Genomic DNA, 26,127 nt, shown 5'->3' with positions numbered 1-26,127 from the left:
CCTGTCTGTTTTCATCCCTCCATAGGCATGGGACTGTCAGTAAGTGCACACTTGGGTTTTGTTGAGGGAACCACGGGTAAGGGTGGGCTGCATGGAGAGAGTGGCTGGAGCAAGCCACACCCTTGAAGCTCGGATGTTCCCAGGAGGCACTGGGGTGGGGGACAGGAAGGCAGGCAGATGGCAGCCTGCACACCTTCGTGAGTGAGGGACAGACCGGAGGAAGTGGTCCAGGCTCAAGGCTGGAGCTGGAGAGGGCTGGAGAAGGAAGAGAATAGGGAAGGATGGAGGTCCCCTCTAGATGCTTTGTGGTGAGCCAAGAGAAAACAGTTGTCATGGGAGATTCCCCACCGTTCACTGGGACCCTGCTCCGCTCCAGCCCAAGCCACCATGGCACAATGGAGGACTGAGATCCTGGGGCTGATGTGACTGAGCCATGACAAAGTCAGAGATTCAGTGACAGGCAACGATACAGTACTGAAGAACTGTGGGAAAGGGGGAGGAAGGAGCTAGAACCAAGGCACCAGGCCTATCCTCCTTGAAGCTAGCTGGGGACTTCCAGCCACCTCCTTTCCATCCACTGATCTTCCCTCACAGACAGTCCTCCTTCCTCACACTGCCTGCTCCACAAGGCGGAGAGGAAAGCACACTGGTGCAGCAAATATGGCCCCAAGTTGCGACTACCTTGTCATCTCTTCCTGCAGGGGAGATGTGGATTTTAGATGTCTCCACCCCTGTCCTGACCCCCAAGTTTAACCAGGGATGTGAGCACAGAGCACGGGTTGTGACACTTGCATGTATGTTTCCTCCTTTGTCTCCCCAATGGCCTTGTGGAGCAGGTCTTATGACCCCCCCCTTTCCAAATGAGGAGGCCATGGTCCAGAGAGTTGGAGCAAAATTCCTTGAGATGACTCAAGACGTGGTGAGGCTGGTCTAACAGTGGAGAGAAGATCTTACAGACCTATGAAAGAGAAGATAAACTGGGACAATGGACTTGATGGAAGAGAACTCCTTAACTGAGAACTCTGCTTTTAGGCCTAGCGTGTGAAACACTGAAATTACGTGCAGATTTTATGTGGGTGTGGGGGTGAGGGTGGAGGGGTGTCCCCATTCTTTATCATAAGGCTCCTGGCCAGGTGCTCCTCTACCCCCAACCCATTGGAATCTCTCAGGTTCCTGTGGTCAGAAGGCCACTGAGGAAGGGTGCTGAAGAGGAGGTAGGTGGCAAGGTCCTTCTGCTGGCAGTGGGACACAGTATGTCCAACACACAAGCCAGTGAGTCAGCAGCAGTTGGCAGTATGCACGTATAGGCTCTAGAGTTAGGCAAAGCAGAGACGAGTCCAGGGAACCTCACCTGACTGCCAAACCCTTCTTCTACCCTTAGACCTTCTTTCCACCTACTCCATGTGCAGGAAATGTCCTACCTCTGCCCTGCTTCTCCTTGCCCCAGGTGATGCTCAGCTTGGAGAACAAGGACAGGAAGGGATTCGCCTGGGCCATTGCCCCAATCTTGACCACGCTGGGTTACCTACACATACTGCTGGTCTCTATCTTTCCCTTTTGGGTGCGACTTGTGAATGAGGAGACCCAGGAAGTGTTTTTCAGTGGCCTGTTTGAGAACTGCTTCCATATCAAATGCTGGAAACCCCGACCCCTATCTAGTAAGGAGAAGCTGGGGAGAGGGAAGAGAAGGGAGATTGGCCAGTAGGGGCAGGGGTTGGGAGGGAACAGGGCCCTAGGGATGGAGGGCAAATTTACTAAGCTATGAGAACATGTCTCTACTCTGGGGGTAAGAGGAGTGAATGTGGAAAGCTGGGAAACGTTGGGAAGTTATGGTTCTCCTTGGGCTTGGGACCCATTGTGCAGGAACAAACTCTCACTTTAGGCCAGGGATGATCTATGTGGCTGAATACTGTCTGGGCCCCTTCTTCCCCTCCCCTCCCCTTCTCTCCCCTCTCCTCCCCTCTCCTCTCCTCTCTTCCAGTCCTGGGGCTCAAACTCAAGGCCTGGATGCTGTCCTTGAGCTTTTTCACTCAAGACTAGCACTTTGCAACTTAAGACACAGGCCCACCTGCAGCTTTCTGGTGATTAATTGGAGATAAGGGTCTTATGGAGTTGGGCACCTGTGGCTCATGCCTGTAATCCTAGCTACTCAGGAGGCTGAGATCTGAGGATCCAGATTCAGAGCCAGCCTAGGCAGGAAAGTCCGAAAGACTCTTAACTCCACTAAACCACCAGAAAACAGGAAGTAGCGCTGTGGCTCAAGTGGTAGAGCACTAGCCTTGAGTTTAAGAGCTGAGGACAGTGCCCAGGCTCAGAATTCAAGCCCCATGGGAAAAAAAAAAGTCTCATGGACTTTCCTGCCAAGACTGACTTTGAACCCCAATCCTCAGATTTCAGCCTCCTAAGTAGCTAGAATTACAGGTGGCACCCAGCCTCTAATTTTTTTTTTTTTGGTCCTGTCGTGGGGCCTGAACTCTGGGCCTGGGCGCTGTCCCTCAGCTCTTCAGCTCAAGGCTAGCGCTCTACCACTTGAGCCACAGCGCCACTTCCGGCTTTTTTCTTTTTGCTTATGTGGTGCTGAGGAATCGAACCCAGGGCCTCAGGCATGCAAGGCAAGTGCTCTACCACTGAGCCACCTTCCCAGCCCCTCTAATTTGTTTTTAATGTACACTTCCATGTTGTTGGAAGCAATCTGGTGAACCAGAGCATTCTTGGGGGTGAAGTGACAGGTTACAGCTTAGGTCCCAAGGTCATATGTTAGATCTGAGAGTAGTGAGGGGCCCTGGGGTCATCGTGCCAGGCTCTGTGGGGGGCTCTGTCCTTTGGGGGCCAGTGTCCTGAGCTCCAGCCTGGTTCTCCCTCCCCTGCAGTTTACATCCTCCTTGGCCGAGTCTTCCTGCTCTCTGCAGTTGTCTTAGCATTCCTCACTACTTTCCTCATGGTCTCCACCGCCTCTGAGTTCCTCCTGAGGACCCGGAAGCACAATGTCCTGTCAGCCTTCATCAGCTTCTGCACAGGTGTGGACCCCATCTTTTGGGAGAACCTGGGAGGAGTGCAATGAGAAAAAAGACATCATTAAGGCCCCACATCCGCCTTCTCATAGTTTAGGATTTTCTCAACACTGTATTTCCAGCTCTGACCTTGTTGGCTTGGGGTTCCATGTTAGGGAGGCCATAGTGGCAGAGAATTCTGAGTGAATTATTTAGTATAAGGAGAGGTGACTGTTTCTGGAATTAATGAATGGAAGAGCCTGTCTCTGCCTTTTGGGCTCTTTGATGTTTAGAAGGTAGAGGAAGGCCCCATCCCAGGAATTCCTGGGCCAAGGCAAGGGGTTGAACACAGGCATTGGGAAAATCAGCTTGGCTTGTGACACCCAGGGAGCCCAGCCAGATGTGAGCCAAGTACCCAGATGCAGAGGGATCAGCAAAGGGATGTGTGACGGCACAGGCCCTGGAGGTGAGGGGCATGCTTTGAGATAAGCTGGGAAGGAGGGTGGGTGCTGGCTCTGGGAAGGTAAGGATAGAAGTATCTTTAAGCAGGAGCCACACTACATCTGACTCACTGTGAGGGAGGCTGGGACAAAGGCAGGAAGCACAGGGAGAGCAAGGCCACCTCCCTGTGCCCCGCAGGGGCCTCTGCATTCCTGGCCTTGTTGCTGCATGCCCTGGAGATCCGGGATCTGAGGTCGAAGCCCACTCCCACGCAGTTCTCTGTGCAGTGGCCGTACTACGTCCTGGCTTGTGGTATCCTGCTGTTCCTAGTGGCTGGTGAGTGCCCAGGGCTGCCTGCTGCCTGCCCTCTGGCCACAGTTACAAAGCTGCTCAAGGATTGTCTCTGAGCTTCATCCTTCCATACTGTAGCCCTATGACACACACTATTTCACTTCACTAAAAGGGAATAAGTTAACATTTCAGTTATGGCTGGGCGCTGGTGGCTCACATCTGTAACCCTAGCAACTCAGAAGGCTGAGCTCTGAGGATCACAGGAAAGTCCCTGAGACTCTTTAATCTCCAAGTAACCAGCAAATGATGGAAGTGGAGCTGTTGTTCAAGTGGGAGAGTACTGGCCTTGAGTAAAAAAGCTCAGGGACAGTGCCCAAGCCCTGAATTCAACTCCTAGTATCTCCTCCCCCAGCCCATTAATACATCCCACATCCTCAGTTTCACAAGGCACATTTCATATTTTCAGTAACCATAGGTGACTAGTATAGTGGTTACTGCATTGAACAGGAGGTGGAGGAAATACCAACTCTTTAGAAAGTTCTATGGGGCAGCATTGCTCTGCACTTTGAGCCGTGTGCCCCATTTTTAGGCTTCCTCTTCTCATCCTTTTTGGGTCTAGAAATAAACACTTCCAAAGATCTGCCCTCTCTTTTACACTGTCTTGCCTGTTTTTCTGTATATCCCAGGCTGGGCTCCTGAGCTAATGACCCTCCTGCCTTCCTTTCCAGAATGCTTGTACCACAAGCATGTACCACATGCAGGCATGTACCACAATGCTCAACATCCTTCAGCATTTTTACCCTTTTCCCTTCTTGTTTCATTTCTTTATTAGGTCCCGCTCACATTTGTATTACCCAGCTGCTGTTTAGCCTTGTCTCATCTGTTACGACTTTTTTTTTTTGTTGGTCGTAGGGCTTGAACTCTGGGCCTGGGCGCTGTCCCTCAGCTCTTCAGCTCAAGGCGAGTGCTCTACCACTTGAGCTACAGCGCCACTTCCAGTTTTCTGGTGGTTTATTGGAGATAGGAGTCTCACGGTCTCTCCTGCCCGGGCTGGCTTTGAACCTCAATCCTCAGATCTCAGCCTTCTGATTAGCTAGGATTACAGGCGTGAGCCACCAGCTACGATTTTTATTGTACCTATTTTCATAACTATAAGTGTTGTCGTAAGTCTTGTCATTTTATATTCTCTTGTTGTTTGCTTATATTTCAATAGATTTTTTTTGTTGTTGTTTGTGGGACTTGAACTCTGGGCCTGGATGCTGTCCCTGAACTCTTCAGCTCAAGGCTAGCACTCTACTACTTTGGGCCACAGTGCCATTTCCGGTTTTCTGATAGCTAATTGGAGATAAAAGTCTCATGGACTTCCTTGCCTGGGCTGGCTTTGAGTGCAATCCTCAGATCTTAGCCTCCTGAGTAGCTAGGATTATAGGTGTGAGCCACTGCCACCTGGCTATTAATAGTCCTGAGCTTTGAAGTCCAGGCCCCTCCCAGCTGTTTTGCTAGTTAATTAGAAATAAGAGTCTCACAGAGTTTCCCACCTAGGCTGACTTTGAACTGTGATCCTCAGAGCTCAGCCTCCTGAGTAGCTAGAACTACAGGCATGAGCCTGTGCTAGGTTTCTGCTGAGAGTATCTGTTCTTTTGTAATGCTGAAAATGTAAGTTAAAAAAAAATTTAGCCTGACCGGGCACCAGTGGCTCACGCCTGCAATCCTAGCTACTCAGAAGGCTGAGATCTCAGGATCTTGGTTCAAAGACAGCCCAGGCAGGAAAGTCCATGAGACTCATCTCCAATAAACCACCAGAAAACTGGAAGTGGTACTGTGGCTCAAGTGGTAGAGCGCTTGCTTTGAGCTGAAGAGCTGAGGGACAGTGCCCAAGCCTAGAGTTCAAGCCCCATGATGGACAAAAAAAATAGCCTTAATATAGCTTTTATTATTTACTTATTTAAAAAAAAATTTTAATTTTTTTTTGTGCCAGTACTGGGGCTTGAACTCAGGGCCTGGGCATTGTCCCTGAACTTCTTTTGCCCAATGCTAGCACTCTACCACTTGAGCCACAGCCCCACTTCTGGCTTTTTCTGTGTATGTGGTACTGAGGAATCGAACTCAAGGCTTACTGCATGCTAGGCAAGCACTCTATCACTAAGCCACCTTCCCAGCCCCTCCATTTTGATTTTATGAACATCCTTTTTTGTTTTGTCCTTTTGTTTTACTTTACTGAGCCTTTTGAGCTAGGCATCAAGAAGCCTGGATTTTCCTGATAAGATTTTTTCCCACTCTCCATCTATGGTTTCCATCTATGTGGTGGTATTCCTGTGGTTGGAAGCACTCATTCTATTTCTGAGGCACTCTTCTGGAGGGGGAGCCATGGAAGGAGGCCCCAAGACAGAGAGGGCTTGCATTACAGGAGGGAGCTTTGAGCTCTGTACTCTTCCTCTCCAATCTGACCCAAGCTTTTGCTCTAACCTAGGTGCCATCTGCCTTTCTGAGGAAATAACCTGCCTTAGCTGCCATTTATTGCCCATTTCCCAGAACACTGAGCAGTCCCAGGGGACTCCACACCTGGAGAAGCTAGAGAATTTGGGAGGAGACCTGAGTTCCATAAAGAAGGAGACACTGCTGAAGGAAGAAACAGTTATCTAGCCCAAGATATCGCCTTCTACCCTTCTTTCTAGCCGGGTGAGTACACGTTCCTAGTGTACATGACTCTCCTCTCCTGCTGCTCTCTGATACTGGGGCTTGAACTCAGGGCCTGTGCTCTGTCCCTCAGCTGTAACTATGTTAATAATTTAAGCCACAGCTCTACTCTGGCTTTTTGTTGGTTAAAGATAAGTGTCTCGCCGGGCGCCAGTAGCTCACACCTGTAATCCTAGCTACTCAGGAGGCCAATATCTGAAAGCCAGCCCAGGCAGGAAAGTACATGAAAGACTTATCTCCAATAAACCACCAGAAAACCAGAAGTGGCGCTGTAGCTCAAGCGGTAGAGCGCTAGCCTTGAGCTGAAGAGCTGAGGGACAGCGCTAAGGCCCAGAGTTCAGGCCCCATGACTGGAAAAAAGAAAAAAAGAAAAAAAAAGATAAGGTTCTCATGGACTGTCCTGCCTAGGCTGGCTTTGAACTACCATCCTCAGGGTTTATCCTCTTGGGTAACTAGGATAATAGATGTGAGTCACCAGCACCCAGCCTCTCTGCTGCCTTTGAGAAACTTTTTTTTTTTTTTTGTCAGTCGTGGGGCTTGAACTCTGGGCCTGAGTGCTGTCCCTCAGTTCTTCAGCTCAAGGCTAACACTCTACCACTTGAGCTACAGCACCACTTCCGGTTTTCTGGTGGTTTATTGGAGATAAGAGTTTCATGGACTTTCCTGCCCAGGCTGGCTTTGAACTGAGATCCTCAGATCTCAGCCTCCTGAGTAGCTAGGATTACAGGCGTGAGCCACCAGTGCCCAGCCCTTTGAGGAACTTCTGAGGGTCAAATTAAACCTCCACTTCCCTCATGCTATAGTGACTGTCTTTCTCCTCCATACAATTAGTAGTTCTTGGCTAGCACTCTACCACCAGAGCAACAGCACCACTTCCGGTTTTTGAGTGGTTAACTGGAGGTAAGTCTCATGGGGACTTTTCTGCCCAGATTGACTTCGAACTGTGTTCCTCAGGTCTCAGCCTCCTGAGTAGCTAGGATTACAGGCATGAGCCACCAGTGCCTGGCTTGAGTAACTTTATACTTTTTTCTTTATTTTCAGGTGTTGATTCATACCTTAAAAACCAAGGCTGGAGGCAAGGAGGAGATGAAAGAATATTTATTACATGATCAAAGGAAGTGAGATTTTTAAAGCAACATATAGAGTAGACCCATTCACAGGATTTGCATTGATATTAAAAAGTGATGTTCCTAGATAAATGCATGTCTTAATACAGGAAATGTTCCCCAATATGTATTTGGAGGAGGGGAGATTTGGGGCTGAGAAAGGGGGCAAAAATTTGTCTCCTGGGACCAGAAGCTTGAACCTAATTAAGTCTGTGCATATAGGAGAAGTAAAGGCAAGTCATCTACCAACATAGCAGCTTTCCCTCCCTACATGTATGGTACCCTGACTAATGACCAAAAAGATGGCCAGAGGTTTCCTGCATGCTCAGACTATTTCTCTCTTATTGGAATTACGAGATCTGAGGACTAGGTTTAAAGCTAACCTTGGCAGGAAAGTCTGAGAGACTCCATCCCCAAATAATGAACAAAAAACTGGACTGCAAGGCATGCACAAGTGGTAGAGTGCTAGCCCTGAGTGAAAAAAGCCCCAGTGAGTTCAAGCCCTAGTAATGGTAAAGGTAGTGGCATTATTGAGGTAGAACTGACAAGAAACTGCACACCAAGTATGTAACTCCACAAAATTTGACAAATATTTCAGTAAAAACCGTCACCACAATCAAGATGATAAGCCAGGTATCAAGAGGCTAAGTTCTGAGGATCATGGTTCAAAGCCAGCCTGGGCAGAAGAGTCTATGAAACTCATCTCTAATTACCTAGCAAAATACTAGAAACGGAAGTGTGGCCTAAATGGTAGCAGACCAGTCTTGAGCAAAAAGGCTCCAGGTTCAAGCCCCAGTACCGACACCAAAGCAAAACAAGAAAAAAAGAGCACAGTACCTGTAGATCATGTAGAAGGCTGAGATCTGAGGATTGTAGTTCCAAGCCAGCCCATTCAGGAAAGTACATAAGATTCTCAAGTTCAGTTCAATTAATCACTAATAAAAATGCCCGAAGTGGAGCTATGCCTCAAGTGGTAAGAGTGCTAGCCTTAAGCAAAAAAGCTCAGGGACAGCCTCAGGCTCAAGCCCCAGGACTGGAATACAAAAGGATAATGTACAGATGCATTCCCTCAGAAATTTTCTCAAGTAATTAAAACTCATTTTTTTGGTACTGAGATTTGAACTCAGGACCATATGCTCATTCAGCTTACTGTAACACTTGATTCATCTTCCGGACCCTTTTTCCTGCTTATTTTGCGAATGGCGTATTGAGGAATTTTTGAACTTCAATCTTCTGGGTCTCAGCCTTCTAGGCAGCTAGGATTACAGGCAGGAGAGAGTGTGTGCTGTATGCTAGTGCAGCCATACATTGTAGTGACCGTGCTGATGTGGAAATAACACCAATTCCTGGCACTTCTGGGTCCACACTTCAACTGTCTTGCTCCTCCAGGAAGCCTTCCCAGATTACAGCACACACTCACCAAGGGCTCCCGGCCTCTCCCTCCCTTCCACACACACCCTGTGCTCCAGGCGCCTGCCTGGTTGGTGAGCCCTATAGATGTCCAGTGTTTCCTCTATCCCACCCTCCCTCCCTCTACGCTTCTTCTAAAGCACTGTAGCGCAAAACAGACCCGTGCAACACACTGAACCCCATCCACGGGAGAAAAGCAGGGGCCAAGGCACAGCAGAGCCACTGCCGAGCCCGCGCGGGAAACCTGCGCGCCGCCGTCAGCCCGGAGGGCGGAGCCTATGGCGGTGACGCAAGACCATCGAGACGCACCTCCGAGACCTCCCAGCGCCCTAGAGGGGAAACGGAAGTGGCCTATCTTTCCCTGCGCACCTGTCCGACAGCCTCCGCCACCTACTTCCGGTTCGCGGAGCGTTCAGGCGAGGCCCGCTCAGGTGCGGGTGCTCGTGGGAGAGAGCCGGGGTGCGGGGCCTCGGAGGCGGGCGGCGGAGGTGGCGGCGGGCCGGCGGCAGGGCTGGCTGCGGTATAGCTGCGACGCCGTGGCTCTGCGGACCGGGGCTCGAACGTACCGCGTCGCGTCGCATCGCGATAGCTCAGGTAGGAGCGTGGCTGGTCCCACCAGGCCCTGTGTGGCCTAACGCAGGGTGGACTTGAACCCCGGGGGGAATTTTGAACTCCGGGGGAACTCTTTGAAAAGTGAAAGTGCGGATTTAGAACAGGACGTAGGACGGGCCATTTAAAGAACAGCCACGCGAAGTCTCCTGTTTGTCTAGTACCACACCTGGAAGAAAGGTGGAAGGAGACCCCGGTACCTGTGTACGCACCGGCGGAGGGAACTAGTGCCATAGCTATAAGATCAGGAGGAGAAACCCCGACCCAGCAGGGAAACTGCATATCGTAGACAGTAAGATGTAAATTGGGCTTGAAGGTCGGACTTGGTAGTGAATACCTGTAATCCCAGCACGCTGGAAGCCCAACTTGGAATAGCAGGAGTTGGAGGACATTCTGAGCCTACAAAGCTAGGATTCTGGGCCGGGAAGTTGGCTCAGTTGGTAGAGCGCTTGCCTTGCATGCCTGAGGCCCTGGGTTCGATTCCTCAGCACCACATAAGCAAAAAGAAAAAAGCCGGAAGTGGCGCTGTGGCTCAAGAGGTAGAGCGCTAGCCTTGAGCTGAGGGACAGCGCCCAGGCCCAGAGTTCAGGCCCCACGACCGGACCCCCCCCCCAAAAAAAAAAAAAAAAACAAAAAACAAAAAAACACTAGGATTCTGTCTCCAAAAAAACCAACAACTGTGCGCTGGTGACCCCTGACTATAATCCTGGTTAATCTGGAGGCTGAGATCTGCAAAGTCGTGGTTCACAGCCAGCCGGGCAGAAAAGTCCACCAGACTCCATTTCCAAAATAGCTGGCAAACTGCTTGAGTCAGGTGGTAGAGTGCCAGCGGTGAACCCGAAGGTGAGAGTGAGGCCCTGAGTTCAAACTTCAGTACTGGCACCAAAACAAAACAAAAGCAACCAACCTAACCAAAATTTTTTCGAGGAGGATAAATACACAAATGCCGAATAGATTATTTATCAGAAGCTTGGGCACGCCTCCTGTTCTTTCTCTATTTAGTCACATCTCTTCGGGGTTCAGGTCTGTTTCCTTCCTGAAGGCCAGCACAGAGGTTAGGACTCACCCTCCTGCCCACCAGGTGCTTACATTCATCCTTTGCTTGCTTGCTTATTTACTTATTTGTTTCTATACTAGGACTTGAACTCAGGGCCTGGACAGGCTTCCTTAGCTTTTTCTTTTTTTGGGTCTGGTCATGGGGCCTGAACTCTGGGCCTGGGCACTGTCCCTCAGCTCTTCAGCTCAAAGCTAGTGCTCTACCACTTGAGCCACAGCGCCACTTCCGGCTTTTTTCTTTTTGCTTATGTGGTGCTGAGGACTCAAACCCAGGGCCTTGAGCATGCAAGGCAAGCGCTCTACCACTGAGCCACCTTCCCAGCCCATTCCTTAGCTTTTTCGTTGAAAGCTGGCACTCTACCATTTGAGCCACAGCTCCACTCATGACTTTTTGGTGGTTAATTGGAGATGAAGAGTTTCACTCTTTCCTGTCTGGATTGGTTTCAAACCAGAATCTTTAGCTCTCAGCCTCCTGAGTAGATAGGATCACAGATAGACACCCACATCCAGCTTAATTTGTAATTTTTAGACAGGGTCTTGCTTTGTTGTCGAAGTTGCAGTTCTCCTGTCTCAGTCTCTGGGGATTCCTGTCTCAGTCAATTTCTCTCTCTCTCTACTATATATATTTAATTTTTTTTTTTTTTGGTCCAGTCATGGGGCCTGAACTCTAGGCCTGGGCGCTGTCCCTCAGCTCTTCAGCTCAAGGCGAGCGCTCTACCACTTGAGCCACAGCACTACTTCTGGCTTATTTCTTTTTGCTTATGTGGTGCTGAGAAATCGAACCCAGGGCCTCATGCATGCAAGGAGAGCGCTCTACCACTGAGCCCACCTTCCCAGCACTATATTTAAATTTTTAAATTTATTTTTTATTTTTACTTGTGGGTCAGGGGGCCTGAACTCTGAGCCTGGATGCTGCCCCTCAGCTCTTCAGCTCAAGGCTAGCGCTGTACCACTTGAGCCACAGAACCATTTCTAGCTTTTTCTGCCTATGTGGTGCTGAGGAATCAAACCCCAGGGCCTCATACATGCAAGGCAAGCACTCTAACACTGAGCCACCTTCCCAGTCCTTTTTTTTAAATTTTTTTTCTGGTCCTGGGGCTTGAACTCAGGGCCTGGGTATTGTCCCTAAGCCTTTTCAGGGCCTGGGCACTGTCCCTAAGCCTCTTTGTGCTCAAGCCCAGGGTTCTACCACGTGAGTCACAGCTCCAGTTCCAGCTTTTTTGAGTAGTTTATTGGAGATAAAAGTCTCATGGACACTTTTCTGCCCTGGCTTTCAACTGCAGTCCTCAGATCTAAGTGTGAGTAGCTAGGGTCACAGGCTTGAGCCACTAGTGCCTGGCTCTTTTTTAATTAAATTAAAAAAAAATTATATAGTTGTACAAAGGAGTTTTCATTCAACAAAACAGCTTTTCAATACAATGACATCTTAATCAGTGTTACCCTTTTCATCATCCTCCCCATCCCTTCAATTTTTCTCTTATTTTAGTTTCTCATGATTACCTTTTTTTTTTTTTTTTTTTTTGGGTCAGTCATGGGAAACTTGGCCTGGGCACTGTCCCTCAGCTCTTCAGCTTAAGGCTAGTGCTCTACCACTTGAGCCACACACCACTTCCAGCTCTTTCTGCTTATATGATACTGAGAAATTGAACCCAAGGCCTCATGCATGCAAGGCAAGCATTCTACCACTGAGCCACCTTCCCAGCCCCTCATGATTTTTATCTACACCATGTATTTGTGAGAAAGGCCATTAGCTTTAGACTGAGTGTACTATCACATCTCAATCTGCCAGCTAGTTAGTTGGTTTTATCTGCAAAGTATGTCTTAATTTTTTTTTTTTTTTTGTCCGTCGTGGGGCCTGAACTCTGGGCCTGGGCGCTGTCCCTCAGCTCTTCAGCTCAAGGCTAGTGCTCTAGCACTTGAACCACAGTGCCACTTCTGGCTTTTTCTGCTTATGTGGTGCTGAGGAATCGAACCTAGGGCCTCATGCATGCAAGGCAAGCGCTCTACCACTGAGCCACCTTCCCAGCCCCAGTATATCTTAATTTTATCTGATTGATTGTCTGCACCCTGTCAGCTCCTGTCACTTGCTTGGGCCATTGCCTTTGTGTCTCTTCTAATCTGTTCTGTCTGCATAGGCATGTATGACTTTTGTAAAATATGTAGCTCCCTACTAAGCTAAGAAGTAAGAATAAAGCCGGTAAATCTTTTTATTTTATTTTATTTATTTTTCTTATTTTACAGTGCTTGGGCTTGAGCCAGGACCTCAGGCATCATAGGCAAGTGCTCTACTGCTGAAACAGGCATTCTCCCTGAATCCATGGTTCACACCATGGCCCAGGTCCTGGGTAATTTGGGTTCTGCCTAATTCTGCCATCTGTTCTAGTATGGCTCTGCCCCTCAGCCACACAGTTGAAGCCACACAGGATTTTGGCTTGTCTTTGAACATGCATGGCAATTTCTAGTCTCAGGGCTTTTGCTTTGAAATAGTTGAATGACTGGCTCATTTTCATTCCTAAGATTCTATCTTCAGAAAAGTCTTCTTTAAGCCTTTTGTCTCCCCCCATGTTCCCACCTCTACTTATTTGTTCATAGAACTCTTCCCCAGTTTCAATTTGTGTGTGCGTGTGTGTATGTGTTTGTATGCGTGTGTGTGTGCGCACCTGTCCTGGGGCTTGAACCTAGGGCCTGCTCATGAGCTTTTTTGCTCAAGGTTCTGCCATTTGAGCCACAGTTCCATTTCTGGAGGTAAGAGACTCACAAGCTTTCTTGCCCAGGTTGGCTTTGAACTGTGATCCTAAGATCCCAGTCTCCTAAGTAGCTAGAATTACAGGCATGAGCTATTAGCATTTGGCTCCCAGTTACAATTTTTATGTATTTGCTTACATTTAGTGTGTGTGTGTGTGTGTGTGTGTGTGTGTGTGTATGCACGGGTGCATGCATGTGTGTGAGTGAGTGTATAGCATTATACCCTCTTTCAAGAGGATAAATGCCTTGCCTGTCTTTTTTCTATCTTCTACATGTCAGAGAGTGGAGTAGATATTCCACTGTCTACTTATTTGTCCATCCACCTACCCGTCTACCCACACACCCACCGACATATAGGTACAGTCATTTGTTACTTTATGATGGGGATCTATCCTGAAAAATGCATTGTTGTTTGAACATCATGGACTGTGCGTATACAAACCTCGATGTTAAGGGTGAATTATTTGACAGGGCCTTGTGATACAATCAATATATACAATAAACATGAGACACATAGGCTGCTACATGCAGAGAATGCCTTTTACATTTTTAAAAAATTATTAGAAGGAATACGCAAAACAGTTAAAACCATAATACAGTATAGTAAACACATGACTGTAACAGTCATTTGTTATCAGTTCTTTATTGTCATTATTGAATATTATGGGTAGTATATAACTACAATAGGCAGTACAGGAGGTTTGTTACTCCAGTGTCAGCACAAACATGTCATGTGTTGGGTCCGTGTTACATACTTCCATGGCCATGATGTTACTAGGTGGTAGGAATTTTTCAGCTCAGTGTTAATGTTTTTTAACCCTAGTGTTGAGGATGGAGCCCAGGGCCTTGCCGTCCTTGGTAAGCTGCCTACCCAACCTGCCTCACCTTTCTTGTACCTGGTCCTGGGGTTTGAACTCAGGGCCTAGCATTGAGATTGTGTTTTTTTTTTTTCCCCTCAAGGCTGGTATTATACCACTTGAGCCATAGTTCTACTTACAGCTTCTTGCTGGTTAACTGGAGGTAAGAATCTCATGGACTTTCTTGCCCAGACTAGCATCGAACCAGAATCCTTAGATGTCATCCTCTTGAGCAGCTAGAATTACAGGTGTGAGCCACAAGCACCTGGCTCCTAGCCCCCTTGCTGACCACCATCATGTATGCTTGTGCTCTGTTATGTGGTACATGGTGTGTGTGTGTGTGTGTGTGTGTGTGTGTGTGTGTGTGTGTGTGTGTGTGTGTGTGTGTACAGGTGTGAGCCACAAGCACCTGGCTCCTAGCCCCCTTGCTGACCACCATCATGTATGCTTGTGCTCTGTTATGTGGTACATGGTGTGTGTGTGTGTGTGTGTGTGTGTGTGTGTGTGTGTGTGTGTGTGTGTGTGTGTGTGTGTGTGTGTGTGTGTGTGTGTGTGTGTGTGTGTGTGTGTGTGTGTATTAAATGAAGACCTAAGTATTACCCTTTTCTTATTTCCCAGTTGTAGGGTTATGTTCCCAGTGAGGTCCTGAGCTGTTTGTGGGTATGAGCTGAATCTTACACATTTCCTCCCCCACACTCTTTTTTGTTGGTTGTAGGACTTGAACTCAGGACCTGGGTGCTGTCCCTGAGCCTCTTTTTTTTTTTTTTTATGTCCGGTCATGGGGCTTGAACTCTGGGCCTGGGCGCTGTCCCTCAGCTTTTCTGCTCAAGGCTAGTGCTCTACCACATGAGCCACAGCGCCACTTCCGGCTTTTTTCTTTTTTGCTTATGTGGTGCCGAGGAATCGAACCCAGGGCCTCAGGCATGCAAGGCAAGCGCTCTACCACTGAGCCACCTTCCCAGCCCCTCCCTGAGCCTCTTTTGCTCTAGGCTATCCTCAATTGCTACAGCCTTTTTTGAGTAGTTTATTGGAGATAAGAATCTCACAGACTTTCTTACTTGGGCTGGCTTTGAGTGGTGACCTTCAGATCTCAGCCTCCTGAGTAGCTAGGATTATAAGTGTGAGCCATAGTGCCACATTTTTTTTTTTTTTCTGTATATTCTGTGTACTGAGCGAATCCTGAGTTTAATGGGCAGGACTTTGGGGATGTATACTCAGCCCTTTGGAAATGCCTCTGCTGGCCTTTAGCTTGTTCCCTGGTAGAATATTTGTTGACGATGCCTCAGGACTGGGATGGACTGGCCTCAGGACTGGGATGGACTGGCCGTCACATGTCTTGTGTTCTCAAACGCTCCTTTGTCCCTTCATTCTCAGTCTTCTGCGAGGGAGAGTGAAGATGCTTAAGGAGCGCCCAGGGATGGCGGAAGAGCCTCAGCAGCACATGGGGGTTCCTGTGGTGAAGCTGGAGAAGGAGCTGCCCTGGGGCAGGGCGAGGGAAGACTCCAGTCCTGAAACCTTTCGTCTGAGGTTTCGCCAGTTCCGCTACCAGGAGGCCGCTGGTCCCCAGGAAGCCCTTAGGGAGCTCCAGGAGCTCTGTCGCAGGTGGCTGAGGCCAGAGTTGCACACCAAGGAGCAGATCCTGGAGCTGCTGGTGTTGGAGCAGTTCCTGACCATCCTGCCCCGGGAGTTCTATGCATGGATTCGGGAGCACGGCCTGGAGAGTGGCAAGGCACTGGTGGCCATGGTGGAGGATTTGACGGAGAGTGCGCTGGAGGCCAAGGCGGTGGGTGAGAAGAGGGCCTCCAGGTCTTGGTTGGCGTGGGGCCTAATGAGTGGAGAGTATAGAGGAAGTGGATGAGGCAGGAGTCTCCACAAGAAGAGCCATTCCCAGGGAAGATGCTGGTGTGTCAAAGGACTGCGATGTGATTATTCTGAGTCCCCCCACATACCCAGCCCTTTTTTTGGGGGGGATAGTGCAGGGGCCTATAGCTGTGCTGTCTGCATGTCTGGGCCCCTGTGACAGAGCTGTAGTGCTGTTCTCATGGTATGAAGGACTTACCATATGATGCTTCCAGACTCTGGTTGTGTTTTGGTCACTGCAGTAGTCATTTGACAAGTCCCATGCTTGCCACACTGCTGGGGTCCCTCTTGTCTCACCGGAGAGTCCTAAGCGAATTTGATTTTCACTCTCAACGCAGGGGCTTAGAAGTGGGCTAGGAGGACTTTGTTTTGTGGCTGTATCTTAGAGTGAGGTCCTCCCTTCACTCCCTCCTTCCTCCCTCCCCCTGGCCTCTCTCCAGGTTGTCCTCTTTGTAGAGCAGCTGTTTCTCACTGATCCACTGTAGACTGTAGGCATTGTCTTTTTTCTTTGAAATTTCAGCTTTGTCAGCTTAGGAGATTTTTCTTGCAGTGAATGTGGTGCAGTTTTGGGCTGTCTGTGATGTGGAGCATGGGGATTCTGCCTCTGAAGGCAGCAGAGAGACCCTTGTCAATTGGCTTGCACAGATCCAAGTTGCTCTGGGCTCCATATAGGGAGTTGAGCTTCCTTTCCAACATTTTCTGCTGCCCTGGGAAAAACTCCCTCTCTGAAGCCACGAGGTCCTTTCCTTGGTTCTCTTAGTAGGTTTCAATTCAACTCCCTTCTTTTCTTTTTTATCTTTTTTGTGCCAGTCCTGGGGCTTGAACTCAGGGTCTAGGTACTATCCATGAGCTTTTTTACTCAAGGCTAGTGCTCTACCACTTGACCCACAGCTCCACTTCTGGCTTTTGGGTGGGTAATTAGAGATGAGAGTCTCAGAGACTTTCTTGCCTAGGCTGGCTTCAAACCTTGATACTTAGATTTCAACTTTTACTGGGTAGCTAGGATTATAGGCATGAGCCACTGGTGCCTCAACTCCTTTCTTAATGGCCTTGACCAATCCTGATACTAATTGGTGTTGGGGACTGTCCTCAGGTTCCATGCCATGTGCTGGGAGAGCAGCAGGAGACAGCCCTTGGCCAAGGCTCTTGGGAGCCAGGGGTTCATCTGGGGCCAGTGGAGGTTAAGCCTGAGTGGGGGATGCCCCATGCGGAAGGTGTTCAAGGCCTAGACCAAAGCACCGAGGAACAGCTGAGTCAGCATCGTGGGGACCGGACACAGGCGTTTCCGGAGCAGGGTAAGACGCAGATGGTGAGGAGCCTGGAAACCGTGCCCTATGGACAGCCTCCTTTAGAAGTCCAGTAGACGTAAACTGAGTTACCTGCAAGGTGTGACTCTGAATTCCCAGCCACTTGGTCAACTGAACTGAACACATGGTGTCTGGAGGGGATGGTGGAGTTAGTGTTCCTTCTCCCTTCCCTCACATCCCTTCTAGAAAACACTAGGAAATGTGCAGCTGACATCAGAGCACACCCATATGTGACTTTGTTTTCTCTCAAAGAGAGTTGTCCATGAGTGTGACCAGGGAGTTTGACCGACCCTGAAGAGCTAGGACAGTCAGACCCCCACCCCTGCCCCTGGATGTGGGTCACTCTGGGGCCTGTGTGTTCCTGAGCTGTATGTGTTGAGTGGGTGATGCCTTTTAGAATGGACTGACTGACAAGAGTGCTAATCCTTCTGTCTTTTCCATCCCTGCTCAGCGCTGCCTATCCTCCCGCCAGGTCCATCTCTCCCCACAGTGAGTGCCAGAGAACAAGACATGGCAGCTGGGTTCCTTACAGCAGGATCCCAGGTGAGCAAGGCTCCCTCCTCTTTTGGAAATCCTGATCCTGCTTAGACTGGGGTTCTCGTTCCCTGAGGTTTTATGCTGTCCATAAAGCCAGCCACTGCCTTCCTAGCTGTGATGGCTCTACCACGTTGTTCTTGCTACTTCATCATGGTCCGTGGTGAAACACACCAGCTTATGCTTGGACCCTAAATCCCAGACTAAAAAAAGAAAAGCCCCAGATTTAAAATAAAAAAGACACAATGTAGCATAGACTAGTTTGGATTTTGCAGTCTGTCTGCCTCAGCCATCCGAGTGCAGGGATTACAGGTATGCACATCATACCTGGCTGAAGTTCCAGACTGACTGTGGCTGTTATTTTCTTCCTCATGAGAGGAGAGATTGCTACTGAGGAAAACCTGTGTATGGGTCTGGGGAAACTGCTTGTTTGGAAATAGCTGCCTTTTGTGGCACTGGGCCCTGAGTGGGGGGTCCTGGGTGCTAAGCAGTGTCTCTGGCTCACACTTGTCTTTCAGGAATTGGGGTCTTGTGAACATGTGAACCTGCCACACACAGGTTAGGGTTCGTGAGAAACAGAGCTTCTTGCCACAGCTTGAATCTTCTACAGGGTTTCCAGAGGTGCCTTTTTGAGTGGGGCAAGTGTTAAAAATATCTTTAAAAAGCCATGTCTTTAAAAAAGCCATACCTTTAGTAAGTTATATTGTTATATACTGTACTCTCAACTTCTCCAGAAGCTGAGGCAGAAGAATCATGAATTAGAAGCTAGCCAGTGTTCTTTGATAAGGGAAAGGGGTTATTTGGTAGAAAAAAAAGGTGTACATTGGACCCATTGGGAGCTGCCTGTGGAGAGACTTGATGCCTTTGCCATTCCCCATATGATTTCCAAGGACATGGTTTGCAGGGTGTAGGGAAGGGTGTGGGCAATTCTCCCTGTGTTCAGAGCCTCCCTTCACCCTAGTGGTTCCTCAGGTTGTAGTGTGACACAATTGTTAAAAAAGTTGCATTTATGTATTTTCTTTTTATTAGCATATACTAGTTGTCCATTAAACTGTATACCGTATCCCCCAGCCCACTTGACTTTTGGCATAGCAACATGGCATTATACCTAAGACAGCAGCTTGGGGCTCTGAAGCATGAGGGCGGATGTGGGATGCCCAAGCTGAATCAGCTGAGCACTCCCTTAAGCTGTTGGGAGGTGGGTTGTTTTACTCCAGGGCATCTGCCTTCCTCTGCTGAGTCCTTCCTGTGTGCCCCAAGGAGCACTTTCTGGGGACTCCTACATGTTAAGCTAGTGTGTGGCCACTTGAGCCACACCCTAGTCTTTTGGTTTGTATTTTCTCTCGCTCTCTTTCTATGTGTGTATGTGCCAGTCCTGAGACTTGAACTCAATGTCTAGGTGCTTTCCTTGAGTTGGTTTTTTTATTTGGGGGGTGGGGAGGTTGGTTTTTTTTTTGCTTAGGGATAGTGCTCTACCACTCGAGCCACAGCTCCACTTCTGCTTTTTGCTGGTTAATTGGAGATAGTAGTTTCATGGAGTGTCTTGCCCAGACTGGCTTTGAACTGCAGTCCTCAGATCTGAGCCTCCTGAATAGCTAGGATTACAGGCATGAACCACTGGCACCTGGCTATATTTTCTTTTCTTTTTTCTTTTTTTTTGTCGGTTGTGGGCTTGAACTCTGGGCCTGGATGCTGTCCCTCAACTCTTCAGCTCAAGGTGAGCACTCCACCACTTGAGCCACAGTACCACTTCCATTTTTTTCTGCTTCTAGTGGTGCTGAGAATCGAACCCAGGGCCTCATGCATGCAAGGAAAGCACTTGACCCCTGAGCTACCTTCCTGGCCCTCTGTTTTCTTTTTTTTTGGGTCCAGTCATGGGGCCTGAACTCTGGGCCTGGGCGCTGTCCCTCAGCTCTTCAGCTCAAGGCTAGTGCTCTACTACTTGAGCCACAGTGCCACTTCCAGCTTTTTTTTTTCTTTTTGCTTATGTGGTGCTGAGGAATCGAACCTAGGGCCTCAGGCATGCAAGGCAAGCGCTCTACCACTGAGCCACCTTCCCAGCCCACTCTATTTTCTTTTTTTGACACAGGTGTCATTGTATAGCTTGGGCTGTCCTTGTACTTGCAATCCTTTCTCTTTACCTTCCAAGTAGCTGGAATTACAAGGCTGCACCACCATGCCAGCTGTAGGCACTCTTCACTTCTAGCAATCTCTTGCTGTTTCAGGGACTGGGGCCATTTAAAGACATGGCCCTGGTCTTCCCCGAGGAGGAGTGGAGGCATGTGACCCCAGCCCAGATCGACTGCTTTGGGGAATATGTGGAACCACAGGACTGTGGGGGCCCTCCAGGTAAGACCGGAGTTTTGGAACCTACACGTAATGGGTCTTGCCCTGTCCTGGTGCTACTTGCAAGGGATGGGGTTTCCATGGCACCCAAGAAGAGCATGGGTTGGGGATGGAAGGCGCTGGCTGCATGTGCTCTTGTGTCAAGCGTAGGGTCTGAGCGGAGAGCAGGAAAATGCTAAGCTGTTATTGTGGCTGCACATGGCAGTTGGTCGTTAGGAACCACATATGTCTGCTGTGTGTCCTTGATTAAAGGGTAGGGAGGGCTGACAGCAGGATGAAAACAAGGAGGCTTCTGATCTTGTTCATTCAGGAGGTTGTTAGTGAGCACTCTGTGTGCAGGTCCTGTGCTGTAGCTTTGTGTTAGGGCAGGAAGAAGGTAGGGCTGGACCACAAGTGCATGTGTGGATGTGCAGTAGGTGTTAGAAATGAGAGAGGTCAGGGTGGGCCTGTGTCATAGAGGCAGCAGCCTGGCTGGTGGCCAGGTATGACCTGTGAGGGTATAGCCATCCCACATATGATAGGAGCAGAAGAGAGCCAGGGCAGCATGGAAGGTCTGCCAGTCGGGAGGTCTCCAGTCAGGAGGACTGTGGAAAATCTCAGGTTCAATGAGGACGAGGAAGAGAAAGGACACATGGCTGGGAGAAGCTGTCGTCCTTCCCACCAGTTCTGTTTCCTCTTATAACTTGGTAAGTTGTATATTGATAGTAGCTCCTAGTCTTTGCTCACCTTCCTGTACTTAAGGGATGAGTGAGGACTGTCCCTCAGGACAGAAGATGTCCTCTGGCCACTGCCTCCTAACTACCACCTTGGGCATTTCCCTTGATGCCCAAGTCTTAGCCGTCCTAGTTGTGAAATGGGCTGTACACAGGCATGGCCTCAGGCTTTGTGAGGCTGAAAGGGGACATGTGTCAGACAGTGGTGTCAGATATTTTTCTTAGTTGTATAAATACTACTGATTCTTTTATAGGCCAGTTGATATTTATTCACCTATGAAGGTTAACTTGGTATTTTACTGTACGGCAGAGCTCTGCTGGTCAATGAAGAGTTAAAAATAAAAGTGCTGCTGGAGGTGTAGCTTACATAGTGCACCTGTCTAGCAAGTGCAGAGTTCTGAGTTCAAACCCCAGTTCTGTCCCCAGTACAGTCAAGAAAAATAATGGGCTTGCCTCTAAGCCAGGCATGGTGGTGCCATGTCGTGGGCTGAGGCCAGGCTGGGCTGCATATAGTAAAACCCAATCCTAAGGGGAAGCATGCTTGCCTCGAGGGTCTGATAGTTTATATGATGGCCAAGTCATGCCACAGTGGTTCCAGGAACTGGGAAGAGCCCTGGGTGGATTGGGAGACATGGGTGTAGCCAGGTTATCTTTCTAAGGCAGGCATGCTTTACATGGAGCCCTGGGGTTGATATGATGGCCAAGGACATGGAAGCAAGCCCTTAGGATAAACAACTGCCTAAAACAGGGGCTCTATGATGCTCCCCAGTGCCATGATCCCAACCCCCATAGAGATGAACTTCTACCATGCCTCCATGTGGTTTTCTACCCTTCTGGCTGTTTCTGATTGTTATGGAGACCCTGAGCATATTGACTGTCTCCTCACTAGCTCCATGTTTCAAAACTAACTGGCACATATCCCAAGTTGTTTCTGTTGGATGACATGAAGGTCTGTTTTCCAGACCCTTCCCCACTTCTGGCATTCATTCCATGTCATCTAGTCCTTGCAGGGACAGCCACAGGGGCTGGGCCTGAGCTGCTTGTGGTCCTGGCCTGTGAATCTGGGGACATGGTTGGTGGGCTCTCAGCTCCTTTGGATTCCCAGTCCACCCTTACCAGATAGGCATCTCCGGGCTTGAGAGGCCTGGGTAGAGATGTAGCTGGGAGTGGAGCTCTTTACAAGATTGTGCTCGATATGGAAATTCTTTGAGCTCTGCATTCATATTTTGTGCCCTTCATGAAAAGTTCATAAAGAATAAAAATCAGTGGTGATAACTCTTCCTAGGCTGGCTTTGGGACCTCCGTGCTCAGATCTCAACCTCCTGACAGAGTAGCTGGGATTAGAGGTATAAGCCACCAGCGCCTGGCTTCCAGTTCTTTTTCATGTGGTCCTGGACTTACCTGAAAGGGTTTTCTCCTTTTTTAAGTGCCACTGTCATTTCTGCCCTTTTTTTTTTTTTTTTTGTGCCAGTCCTGGGGCTTGAACTCAGGGCCTGGGTGCTGTCTCTGAGCTTTTGTGCCTAGGCTTAGTACTCTACCACTTAAGCCACAGCTCCACTCCTGGCTTTTTTGGTGGTTAATTGAAGATAACAGTCTCCAGGACTTTGCTGCCTGGGCTGGCTTTGAGCCATGATCCTTAGATATCAGCCTTCTGAGTAGCTAGGATTACAGGCATGAGCTACCAGTGCCTGGTTTATTTCATCCTCTTTAGTATTCTTCATTCCCTAGTAACAGTTGTCTCTGTAGATTATAGAGTTGTAGAGGGACCAGAATTAGGGCAAAAAAGGATGAGGTTGGGTTGTAGTGACATTCAGATCATTTCATTCCTGACAGCTGTTTCAGCATAGGGGGCAGACCAGGCTCATTCATTCAGCCAGCACTGATGGCCATCTTCCTGCAGGTGACCCCTGCCGGGAAGCCCAATGAGTGACAGAGAAGGTTGGGCAGAGGAGGCAGCATGAGGGCAGGAGCTGAGCAAGAGGACAGGGAGAACCATATGGTTAGTGTTAATGTTTGCCATAGGAAGCAGTGACGAAATGCTGAACAAGGACTGAGTATAGTGCAGAAGATGCCATGGAGAGCAAATCCTCAGGCTCTGAGAGGAATGTGTTTGTTAGATTTTGTAGGACTGAAGGGGCAGTAGCAAGCAGTGTAGCTGTCAGCTGTTGGAACCTGTCAGGGAAGGGAAAAGAGGGGAATGTTTAGATGTAGGGGTGAGGGAGAAGAGCAGTTCTTGGACTCCTGTGGGCAGTAGTTCCTTGTGGTCACAGCATCAGTATTAACCTTTGCTTCATAGGTTCAGGGAGCAAGGACAAGGATGCAAAGCCCCATGAGGAGGACCTGAAAGGGGCATTCGGTGGGCTGGCTCCTGAGAGGTTTGCAGAAGCTGCTGTCCAGGGGCCTGGCCCTGGACGAGCTTGTGAGCAGGAGCCTGGGGGCCCTGCGGGTGACTTGCCTGGACTTCCTGCACCCCAGCACGGTGTCCCCCTGCCTGATGCCCCCCACATCCACAGTTCGTGGAAGCCTTTCCAATGTCCTGAGTGCGGGAAAGGCTTCAGTCGGAGCTCCAACCTGGTCCGCCACCAGAGGACCCACGAGGAGGAGAAGGCATTTGGCTGTGTGGAGTGTGGGAAGGGTTTCACCCTGAGGGAGTATCTCACCAAGCACCAGCGAACACACCTGGGGAAGCGGCCCTATGTGTGCAGCGAGTGCTGGAAGACGTTCAGCCAGAGGCACCACCTGGAAGTGCACCAGCGGAGCCACACGGGTGAGAAGCCCTACAAGTGTGCTGACTGCTGGAAGAGCTTCAGCCGCCGCCAGCACCTGCAGGTGCACCGCAGGACACACACCGGTGAGAAGCCCTATACCTGCGAGTGTGGCAAGAGCTTCAGCAGGAATGCCAACCTGGCCGTGCACCGGCGCGCCCACACTGGTGAGAAACCCTACGGCTGCCAGGTGTGCGGGAAGCGCTTCAGCAAGGGTGAGCGCCTGGTCCGCCACCAGAGGATCCACACGGGCGAGAAGCCCTACCACTGCCCTGCCTGTGGGCGCAGCTTCAACCAGAGGTCCATTCTCAACCGGCACCAGAAGACCCAGCATCGCCAAGAACCCACAGTGCAGTGAGACCCCCATGTGCTTGGCTGGTGGGTGAGGGGTGGGTTATACATGCCCTCTAGCCTGTGAGCAAGTGTAGGGCGCAGCAGTGGCATGGACAGTTTCCCTTGGCATGCAGGGAAGCTCTAGGGCGCTTCAGCATTCCTTGGCTCATTGCCATCTGTCATGTGGTCAGCAGCCTGGAGCTCATTTTCCTGAGACCCCAGTGCTGCTTGCAAGATCATCAGCTCAGACTCCCTCCCTCCCTTCCCTTTCCCATTTTATAAATATTTATTGAACACCTTCTGTGCTCCTGGCACAGAGATTCTGTGGTGTGCCATACCCTGTCACAGCCCTGTTGTGCCAGCCTCTCCTATTTCTCCTTTAAACTAGTTTGTTTTCTTCATGCCTCCTGTGTCTGGCTGTAACATTCTGCCCTTTGTAACATTTCCCCATCCCGATTTTCCCTGCACTATAACAACAGCTATTAGGAAATTAATATTTTGCTATCAGTCACTGAATAAACATGAGAGTATTTTTTAAAAAATTCAGAGATCTGCCTAGAATCTGGAAGATGAACTGGTATTAATGCTGTATATTGGATGGCACTTTATAGTCTATAAAATGCTTTTTTCTGTGTTCTCTTGATTTGCTCCTATTTACTAAAGCCCTGCCGTATGCCAGTAACTTTTTTGGGAGCTTGGAGAATAACACTGGGAGAAAACATCCCTGACTCAAGTTCACTTGGGAAAAGTATTTGATCCTCTGTACCTGTGGGTATTCCTGTGAGTCCCCCTGGGCCTGGGAAGGTGTTCTTGGTCCCATCCACCTCTGCTGAATTGCATTCTCTACCTACCTCTTGTCAATGAACTGTCCTCCATGTATCTAGGCCCTTGTCACCCAAGACCCTCGGGGTCCTGGATGCCAGGAGGGGTGACGAGGTAGTACCTGTTTGGCATGTGTGCTGATTCAAGAAAATGATGTTTGTAGGTATTAAAAACAATGTGTTTCTTTACAAATGAAAGTCTGTGTATTTGTAACTGTGTAAACTTTTATTCCATCATCACTAAAGAGTTTTCTTGTTAGGATTCCAGGAACTACATAACTAGTGTGAATGCTGTGTAATGTATGCCTTGCCTTCCCAAACTGGCTGCTCTGTAAGTTTGTCTTTGGCCAAATCTGTACTGTGTAATTGTGAGCTATGCAGTATCTTTAGATGGCTCTTGTACTTCTTCCTTCCCCCACATTTTGCACTCTAAAAAACATAAATAGTAACAAGGCAGAGGCTACTTTTGAAACACAAGATTTCAGCACTTGTTTCTTGTCAGGCAACTATGACAGCTTCATTTTCATGAAGCCAGTGGGGCTCCTGGGCCATCAGCTGTGAGTGAGGTGGCATTCACCAAGGCAGGAGTGCCATCTGCTTAACTGAGACATCCACATATGGGGCTACTGCTTTTCCTAGGCAGCACTGAGGTCTCTGTGCAACAACTGCTCCTCTTATTCTGTGTCTCCCCCAGGTTTCAGATGCTTAGCTAAGGCTGATGACCCCCTGCTAGCCAGATCCAATGGGAAGTTTCTCCCCTAGGGCCCACTGACATTCAGTGTGGACTTAGGTCTGTTTCCCAAAGCTGCTAGAGGCCATGGAGGCTACCACATCAATGGTCTGTGTGTTGACCCGAGTTACTGTTTTTTTTTTTTTTTTTTTTTGGGTCCGGTTGTGGGGCCTAAACTCTGGGCCTGGGCGCTGTCCCTCAGCTCTTCAGCTCAAGGCTAGCGCTCTACCACTTGAGCCACAGCACCACTTCTGGCTTGTTTCTTTTTGCTTATGTGGTGCTGAGGAATCGAACCCAGGGCTTCAGGCATGCAAGGCAAGTGCTCTACCACTGAGCCACCTTCCCAGCCCCCCCCTTTTTTTTTAATGGTACTGGGGATCGAACCTGGAGTGTTGCACCTGCTAAGCAAGCACTTTGCCACTGAGCTACATCCCAGCCAGAGTTAAATTTTTTTTTTTTTTTTTTTGGGTCCGGTCGTGGGGCCTTAACTCTGGGCCTGAGTGCTGTTCCTCAGCT

The 26,127-nt window shown here is 49.2% G+C and overlaps 3 protein-coding genes across 4 annotated transcripts in view; all 3 read left to right on the top strand.

Annotated features, from left to right (window-relative positions):
• Positions 1 to 9,143, top strand: part of LOC122113692 (zinc finger protein 655-like) — a 30,777-nt gene extending 21,634 nt beyond the window's left edge. The window contains exon 7 of the mRNA XM_042686763.1: positions 9,133 to 9,143. The gene's annotated coding sequence lies outside the window, so the exon portion shown is untranslated. The remainder of the gene's footprint in view (positions 1 to 9,132) is intronic.
• Positions 1,451 to 7,618, top strand: Tmem225b (transmembrane protein 225B). Its single transcript, XM_042686770.1, has 5 exons — positions 1,451 to 1,658; positions 2,871 to 3,017; positions 3,630 to 3,767; positions 6,193 to 6,401; positions 7,461 to 7,618. The coding sequence occupies exons 1-4, from the start codon at positions 1,451 to 1,453 to the stop codon at positions 6,363 to 6,365; spliced, it is 666 nt and encodes a 221-aa protein (XP_042542704.1). The 3' UTR covers positions 6,366 to 6,401; positions 7,461 to 7,618.
• A 260-nt stretch (positions 9,144 to 9,403) lies between the features above and the next one.
• Positions 9,404 to 25,277, top strand: Zscan25 (zinc finger and SCAN domain containing 25). 2 transcript variants are annotated; one of them, XM_042686746.1, is made up of 6 exons: positions 9,404 to 9,529; positions 15,577 to 15,985; positions 17,156 to 17,357; positions 17,842 to 17,912; positions 20,129 to 20,252; positions 23,259 to 25,277. In XM_042686746.1, the coding sequence occupies exons 2-6, from the start codon at positions 15,599 to 15,601 to the stop codon at positions 24,083 to 24,085; spliced, it is 1,611 nt and encodes a 536-aa protein (XP_042542680.1). In that variant the 5' UTR covers positions 9,404 to 9,529; positions 15,577 to 15,598; the 3' UTR covers positions 24,086 to 25,277. The 2 variants fall into 2 exon arrangements, with proteins under 2 accessions (XP_042542680.1, XP_042542679.1); XM_042686745.1 differs by having other exon boundaries at positions 17,821 to 17,912.
• The last annotated feature ends 850 nt before the right edge of the window (positions 25,278 to 26,127 follow it).

Source organism: Dipodomys spectabilis, unplaced genomic scaffold (genome assembly GCF_019054845.1).
Source record: "Dipodomys spectabilis isolate Male_0828 unplaced genomic scaffold, ASM1905484v1 ptg000098l, whole genome shotgun sequence".
Classification (NCBI taxonomy): domain Eukaryota; kingdom Metazoa; phylum Chordata; class Mammalia; order Rodentia; family Heteromyidae; genus Dipodomys; species Dipodomys spectabilis.
Note: the sequence above shows the minus strand (reverse complement) of the source record. Positions and strands in the feature narration are given on the sequence as shown.